The following is an 8,763-nucleotide window of genomic DNA, read 5'->3' on the forward strand; positions in this document are numbered from 1 at the left end:
GTAAGCAGCTGCTCCCACTTGTTGGTTCGCGATTCTCACCACGCATTGCGCGGCGTCGCTTTGGATCGTGGTGTCAGCTCCCAAGATATGATGCGCTAACGGCGCAGCGTGTTGACAATTTCTCGACGCGTTTGTCTCCCGTTAGGATTCGACGCACTTCGGGTTAGCGACGTGTGGAAATACGTGAAAGGAGCGTGCACGACGTGCAGTTCCGTTGAACTCTGTAAATGCGCATTGCATGCGGCTGGTCTTACTGATATTGTTTCTACTTGTTTGTCATAACAAGCCCCGTAGCCCAGCCTTTATTGCATACCGCAGCAGCGAGAGGACGCTGCTTCGCCATCTCTGGCGCAGACGTAGCAACCATTGCCTTGCCTCTCTTACATCCCTGCCGCTACCTTTTATCTGAGCTGTGTAAGGAAGGGCAAGATTACAGGTGAAGATGGGCAGTGTCTCATGTTAAAGCAAAACCACACAAGCATGACATGAACACTTTTACGGCAGTGAAAGTAAGAGGTAAGTGGTTAGTCGGTTACTTGGAAACACAGCGATTTGAAGAAACACGCTTAGGATTCTCGTCTTTGAAATATGCGGTGCAATACATGCAGGCTAATTTGCTATCATTATGTTTTACCCACATCCACCGCACTTTTGAAACCTAGCGAGACGATGCGAGGGACACAGGCCTAAACACAGCCACGTGGGCCTCGCTTCGCCATCTTTCCGTCCGCACGATGTCAGTGACGGGCGCTGTGTGCCGCACACACGGCTCCGCCCCTGTTGCGTAGGTGCAGGTCTCTGTTTCCCCGGCACGCTGCGCCGGCTCGGGTCTGGTGAACTGCTCCCAGCCCTCACCCTCCCGTCCCTCCGGGGCCCTCCTCGGACGTTCTTCCGCGCACTGACGTGGCCGAGCGCCAGTGCCGCCCGACTCGGCAATGCCCAGCCTCCGGCGACCCTTGCATGCACGTGCAGGAGTCAGTGACCCCCGTCTGCCACGCCGCGTTCATCCCGGCGCCGTGCAGGGTGGCGCCGGCAGTCTGCCTCCCTGCGCAGAACGGCGGGTCGGCCAGGCCTGTCGGGCGCAAACCGCGCACAGGCCTGCGATGGCCATCCGGAGCCTGTCCCGCTCGCGCCTGATGAGGCTCGGCCTCACGCTCACCCTGATGTGCGCTGTTCAAGTGCTTTTATCTGCACGCCGAAAGGAGAAGAGGGAGAGGGTGGGCCTGCCCACCGATGTTGACAGGTGAGTGTCTGATGAGCTACATATGCGCGCAACACGGCCGCAATGGTTGCAGAAATGTGGCTTCCAGAAGTTTCCCTCAAGATGTCGTATTTGGAAGCGTTCTGCATAAAAAAGGTTTGGTGTACTGGAGCTAGTAACGTAGCACACGTGCGTTCCTCAGCACAACCATTAACCAGCAACTTTGCTGGTTGCCCTCTCATCCAAGTATGTTTCACAACACCGGTGGAATGTCACTTATGCATATTTATTGGTTTGAAATGTACACAAACGTGTCATACAACCGTAAGCGAATATGTCATGATAATGTGCCTGCTTCGGTCCTAGATGCAGTTGCCTGCAGCGTACTGGCTGTAGTCAACTCGTTTGCTCGTCTTGCTCTTTCCTTATGTCCACCAATTTGCTAACCAGCTGAAATGCGTACTATCATGCAAATTGGAGCTTAGATATTTGGATTCCTTACGGTCGAATATTCGACAGAATATTCGATTCGGCGCATATTCCAATACCAAAACCCACTCAAATCACAATCAATTTTCCTTGTCGTGTTTGGAATAATGGAAGGGTAACTTCGACATCACAGTGGTAGACGGGATAATATCGGGCCCTGGCAGTTCATCGGTACGTGAGGGCCAGCCAAAGCAAACCGCGCCGGAATGATAACACGTCACAGTGGTAGACGGGATAACATCGGGCCCGGACAGTCCATCGGTACGCGAGGGCCAGTCAGAGCAAACTGCGCCGGAATGACAGCAACTTCGACATCACAGTGGTAGACGGGATAACATCGGGCCCTCACAGTTCACCGGCACGCGAGGGCCAGTCAGAGCAAACCGCGCCGGAATGACAGCAACTTCGACATCACAGTGGTAGACGGGATAACATCGGGCCCTCACAGTTCACCGGCACGCGAGGGCCAGTCAGAGCAAACCGCGCCGGAATGACAGCAACTTCGACATCACAGTGGTAGACGGGATAACATCGGGCCCTGGCAGTTCATCGGTACGCGAGGGCCAGTCAGAGCAAACCGCGCCGGAATGACAGCAACTTCCACATCACAGTGGTAGACGGGATAACATCGGGCCCTCACAGTTCACCGGCACGCGAGGGCCAGTCAGAGCAAACCGCGCCGGAATGACAGCACGTTACGGATGTCCCCAGGAGAGTTATCTTACGGCGCAATTTTCGTGGTGGCCGTTTTGAAAGCAGTCATACGCAGAAATATTGCAGCGTTAAGATCGAAAGGCTTGTAAAGTGATAAAACTCATGAGCCACGGGAAGGAAATACGCAATTTTTTGCCTCTGTTTTGTTCTTAGCAATTTGGACTGGCTCAGTCCTTACGTTTTCTTATGTGGTGAAGAAATGTAGAATACGAAGTCGAAATCAATATCAATCAAACCATGGCATGCCCTTAGCAGTAATTCTACTCTCTGGCCTGATATTCTCACAAATCGTAACGCAGCTGGGTGCGTCCGATAGAATGTTACGCCTGACTAGATAGAATCTACATTTTCTGCTGACCTGAGATCTCCAGTCCTCCAGAAAGGTTCACTCCGGGTGTGAGTCATGCTGACACCAGCGCCTCCCCCCAGTCCAGTCGAGTCCGTCTGCCGGCCAGACCTGCGGGTGAACGTCCTGCCACCGATGGCCAACAACAGCCGCACCGTGCTGAGGGACCTCTTCACGTATATCACCACGCCCCACGAGAAGACGTGTCGAAAAATCACCCGCTTCGGCGGTCAGACAGTGAGTGGTCGCCGTCTTAGCTGTTCATCCAGCTGCAGCCAGTTGTGTGTGTGCCGAACGTCTTTGTGACGCTTAGTATTTGACGTCGTGCGTGACGTCTCTGTCTTGCGAATAACGCGTGCATGGGCGTGTTCGATGCATTTTTTGATGTCACACTAGGCCTTTTCGGAGCGTAGCTGCGCACCTGGAAACATTTACATGCCTGTGGACGATTGCCCGTCCCCGCCTATCCAGTCGATGATGATGGTCAATGATGAAAACCAACTGGCAATGTTTCAATGTAGCACATTGTGTGTAGTGCAATGTATGTAGTGAAAAGTCTTTAGCGCAATGTCACCAAGTGCGCAATGGTCTGCATTGCTGACTGAATGTCTATTGTGGCTTTCCAGACTTGGTTCTGGGACCGAACAGCTGGGTCTGATGGTCATAAGTACGTCTGTATGGACCCGGAGTTCGACATCCTCGGCACCAACCAATGTCTGGTCTACTCCTTCGGAATTTCCACCGACTGGTCCTTCGACTGGGACATGGAACGGTTCGGCTGCTCCGTCTTTGCCTTCGACCCGTTTGTCCGCGAGAAGGCCGGTAACCAGAACGGCACCATCGTGCTCTACAAGTACGCCATCGGGTCGGCGAGCAATGCCGATAACGAAGTCAACGTAAAAAAGCTTGGCGCATCGACGCGAACGCTCGACTTTATAGTTGAGCGTTTGGGACACGCCCACAGCCAGATCCACTACATGAAAATGGACGTGGAATACAGCGAGTACGGTGTCCTGAAGCAACAGACGGAGCGCATGCACAGGTCAGCCCTCTTCAAAAACGTGCAGCAGCTTGGTGTCGAGCTTCATTTCAAAGAGTATATGCCGTTGCTGGACCACATGGACTATTTCCAGTCCCTTTATCAGATATTCCTGAAGATGCAGGAGATGGGATTTTATCTGTTCCTCTACGATCCGAACCGACTATTGCCACCAGACCTTGAGGTTCCTGGTTTGAGCCAGAAACTGTACTCGGCCATAGAGGTTGTCTGGCTCAAGACCCGGTGCGTGGGCCAAACGCGGGAGTCCATCTGGCACGCACCGCCACAGACGGCGTGACCGGGACCACACCCGACGGAGGCGTGGCCACGAGACGTGACCGAGACCCGTGCCCCGGGCGTGAGACGGCTGACTGTCGCCAGCCCCAGGCGCCGCCTGGGGCTGGCGACATCACCGCCCAGCGTTATCACCGCCCAGCAGACATCCGGCAGCGGCGACGGCGGGTCCGCCGGCAGGCGCGCAGCTCCGCGCGCGACGACGGACGACCGACGGTGGCGACGGCGAAACCGTCGCCGCGCCTCTCACGCTCCCTGTAGCGACCGCACGGCCGGGCGGGCCCCGCTGAAGGCGAGGCGACTGGCCACCGTCTCCCCCTCCCAGCTCCGTGCCTGAAGGGGCGCCTACGGAGAAAAGTCAGGCGTTGGATTAAAACTTAAAGAACAAAATGTGTGTCAGAACAGCAAGCCAAATAACTGGTCAAGCTACCATTTTGCTGACAGTTATTTTGTTTTGTTTGGTGTTTGTTCTTTGTCAGCTTGTTCCGAATGGTTTGCATGGGAGGTTTTTGGCTTGAACTTATTGAAAAGTGTGATTGTGTGTACCCCGAACTCAGTGGCCGAATGCGCAGGTCCAGTTCGTCGGATGATGCCGCACGCTGCCTTTCAAATCTACAGCCGCTGTGTACTTACCGCACATCACTCGCTGGAGTATTGCTTTGTCTAGGCCTGTGTCTCCAAGACGAATCGACCGATTGCGTGAATAAGAATGGCAAAAGGTAACTGAGCGATTATGTGCGGAGATAATAAACCTAGGTTTTGCTCACCTCAGTCTGGCTTATTGTATCACCGGCCAAGTCAAGTGAGAAGCTGCCCTGAACACAACTGGTGTGTCATTTATTGTGTCACTTTTTAACTGCAAAACGCATATCAAAAAAAATATTTAAGTCCTGCTGCATTTGATGATTAAAGGAATTATCGGTCGGACTGCCTCACACGCGACGGTGAACTGCCGCACACGACGCCGACAGGGAGAGACTCTCCCCACGCGCCCCGAGCAGCACCTCTTGCACTCCTTCCAAGACTCATACCCGCAACACGATCTGCGTGCGACTGGCCGGCGCCACCGTGACGCATCCCTGTCGGCGTGCCTGCAGGGTAACGCACCGCCCCGAGCAGTGACTGTTCTCCGCACTCAGACATGAATCATCGCCCCACTCGGCTTACATGCTGACCCCCTGTCCCGGGGCACGGTCTACCGCTACACCTGCCGGGGTCAATACGTAACGAAAGCACAAAACCTGCTGAAACCTTTCTTGTTAAGTCAAGGTTATGTGAGGCCATGCTGTATCAGTAAGCCGCATTGCTTATTCAAATCCCTTCCAGATGCGTGCTTTCATGGGGAATTTGGCAACGGGCCGAGCAGGACACCTGTGGTATTATTCAATGGACAGTCTCATAAAAACCTAGTTTCACAGTGATCTTACGGTCAGGTGATATCACAAGGTCGAACTCAAATGGTCAAAGCAGCATTCGAAACCTTGACAATGATATCAATACCTTTCACCTGGTAGAGCTCCCCGATTCTAAAAGTTTTAAGGCAACAGTAGCTGGAGCTGTAACGATTTGTTGGACGTAGCATGGACTGATCACGCGATTTCTGACGAATATGGAGAGTGAGCCGTCGGCCGGCCATACATGGACGTCACACAATATCTTGAGAAAGGGTGCTTCATACGGCAAGCGATGAGACCAATCAACCAGTAGATAAGCTTGGTCTGAATTCGACGCATCCTGCTTTCGTCATGCATCGGTGCGCGGTGGCGTGGGGGTAAATTTGCCCCCACCCCCCACCCCCGAAGGTTTTCCATAACAGCTTCCGAACAGCGCGGCGTAGCCAAGGCAAACGTTCCAGAGCGGTAGGCAATTCAATCGTCAGTCTTTTGGTGGGAGAAATTAGATGTAACTGGTGAGATCGCTGACCTGTGGCAGGACAGGTCAGGCCATGGCGATCAGCGAAGGCAATTCCTAGGAGACCGCTCACTAAGATGCAACAGCGGTATCTTCGACGAAGTCATGCACCTTTGAGACGGTTTTTACAACAAGACACTTGAATTTATGAGCAGGACTAATTCCACTGGCCTTGGGTCAGATATGGAGGTTACTTCGAGGTCAAACCCGATAAGCTATTTAACTGGAAACCTTGCTTTTTTAATAGTTTGTGACGCTCATTTTGATTTTTCCGATCACAGGGACGTCAGTGAAGGTAGTCTTTGAGTCACACAAGTGTCAGAACAGGACATTGACCTTGAGTGAATCAGATTTACACTTTTTGAAGGTCATCGCTCAGGGTAGCCTTTGATATGTATTAAGATATTGAAATCAAAACAATCTCACAACTTTTCAGTCAATGTGATTTCTGAATGTTTAATGAAGTTACTGACCTGAAATAAACATCAGTGACCTTTTGCTAAGTCAAGGTATCTAGGTTAAACGTCGTGGCATAAGGAGGTCTGAGGGATCTTCAGCCACCGACCAGAAGTTTATCCGTATCGAACTTTTTCATCAGAAGGCTGTGACATGGGGATCTCCATGCTGTACAAAGTGTTTTAAAATACTCGCCTTTCCATCCTGTGATTGATGTGACTCTAGCTCACCTGATTTTTAAAGTCTCAGGGGGTCAAATAGACCTCCGCCACCCGGGCGGGATCATGTTCAACCGACCGCCGGGCACGTCCTAAATATTAATATCTTCCAGCGTTTACAATGCTGATCTAGCCGGTTAGGATCGTGGCCAGGATTTACATCAGGAGAACCAAATGTCGACTGTTGGCAAATGCCAGCAGGCACGCAGCGGGAACTTTCACCGAGGTAGGGGGACAACGCTAACCTTGGTCTGACACTCACGGCTACCCGCTCTTAGTAATGCCATGGTCATAAAATGACCCTAGCGATCCGAACAGACGTTTTCTAATTCCCAACCCAACTGATGTTGATGCGATGGATTATTACAAAACACTCTTATAGGTGTGAGTGTTCTCCAAGACATAGTAGAATAACTAAGCCCCAGTAAGATAAATGTGCACGTAGCACAGTACAAAATATGCGTAGCAGTGCATATGTTTCACACTTCTTTGACCCAGTGTAACATCAACCCAAGGAGTTACCTGTAATTCGTCACACTATGCTTTTCAACATGGCGTTGATGTGGTTGTTCATAATGAATCATCCTGGAAAGTGCATGTGCCATAAATTGCACACCGAAGGACAACTGGTCATGTTTGACGTAGTTTGACTTCTGATGACATGATCCCACAACCTCAGTCATAATCGGACCTGACATCGCTGGCATCAAATTTGATTGCACGTACAAACAAATAAGTAGTACACCCCAACTACCAGCCGATAAACTGTATTGTCCATACGGCAAAAACACTGACTATCATGGCCTTCAGCTAGGTACCTTGCCTTAAAAACTTCACCCTTTGGTCACCACCTGTTGGAAAGTGCTAAAAAAACTTACCGGATGGTTAAGAAGACCATTAAGTCAGCTACTGAAGACATCAGCATGATATCGTTACAGGTTGTCAAGTCATCCAAGAAACACCACCGCGGTGGTGGTGGGGTGGGGGGGGGGGGGCTGTCAGATGCCCTTCTCGAGCGTGGGCTAAGATTCTCAAAGGATATCAGCCGCCAGCCTTCCACAGTTTGGAACCAAGTACTTTACGCGTGGTACACTCTCTGCAGTATTTAAACTCTGGTGGGATGTAATAACCCCACTAGTATCAATAAACGACCAGTCTGCGGGTTTTCAGATTTAACACACGCCCGGGTGGCCGGCTGGATACCCTTCGCTCGAGTGGAGGGTTAATTTGACCCCCTGAGATCTCGGAACTAAGAGACACCAAACTCACAGGGTGTGTTGGCCTGTACATGACCTCTCCTAGGTGAAAGTTTCAGGCTCCTAGGTTATGACCTTCGGGTCAAATAAGGTCAGCCAGGATCAAATTCCGGATTGGTCTCCAAAGGTCCCCTAGAATCTTGGTAACTGTTCTAAGCGAAATTTCACACGCTCAGTTAAGATCAGTGTCTTTGTTTGACCTTCACAGGCGCTTGGGTGGCCGGTTGGATACCCTTCGCTCGTGTGAAGGAGGGTCAATTTGACCCCCTCCCCTGAGATCTCGGGAACTAAGAGAACTAGAGACACCAAATTCACAGGGTGTGTTGACCTGTACGTGAACTCATTTAGGTCGAATTTTAAGGTTCCCAAATCATGACCTTCGGGTCAAATCAGATCAGCCAAGGTCAAATTCCAGAATGGTCTCTTAAGGGCCCTGATTACCTAGGCAACTGTTCTAAGCAAAATTTCATGCAGAAATTTAAGATAAGTAACCTTGTTTGACCTTTAAAGGCCATGGTGACCAAAATGATATAAGACTGCTTTGAGTTTTGCATTTGAATAAGGGACAAATATTGCGCTAGGCAGCATGTTCCTAAAAGCAAAATGTTGACGTGGGTCAATCTAGGTCAGTGACCTATTCTGACCTATCAGAAGTCCATAGAAGGTGTATGATACGGTTCCTGCTATCAATATATTCGAAATGAGTACCAGAAATCAGCCCATACAGCACGGCCGAGACCAATAAATTAGGTTGATTTGACCTTGGTCTGACCTTCATACCTTACCCTAGGTCAATGCTAGTGTCAATGTTGTGTTACCTAAGAAAACATTTTAGAGAT

At 51.0% G+C, this 8,763-nt stretch overlaps 1 protein-coding gene across 1 annotated transcript; it reads left to right on the plus strand.

Moving 5' to 3' along the window:
* Window positions 1–1,067: 1,067 nt before the first annotated feature.
* LOC119112781 (uncharacterized) lies at window positions 1,068–4,164 on the plus strand. Its single transcript, XM_037237060.1, has 3 exons — window positions 1,068–1,243; window positions 2,834–2,987; window positions 3,377–4,164. Exons 1-3 carry the CDS (start codon window positions 1,104–1,106, stop codon window positions 4,085–4,087), a joined length of 1,005 nt encoding a protein of 334 aa, XP_037092955.1. The 5' UTR covers window positions 1,068–1,103; the 3' UTR covers window positions 4,088–4,164.
* Window positions 4,165–8,763: the final 4,599 nt, after the last annotated feature.

Source organism: Pollicipes pollicipes, unplaced genomic scaffold (genome assembly GCF_011947565.3).
Source record: "Pollicipes pollicipes isolate AB1234 unplaced genomic scaffold, Ppol_2.1 Scaffold_7261;HRSCAF=8764_pilon_pilon_pilon, whole genome shotgun sequence".
Classification (NCBI taxonomy): Eukaryota; Metazoa; Arthropoda; class Thecostraca; order Pollicipedomorpha; family Pollicipedidae; genus Pollicipes; species Pollicipes pollicipes.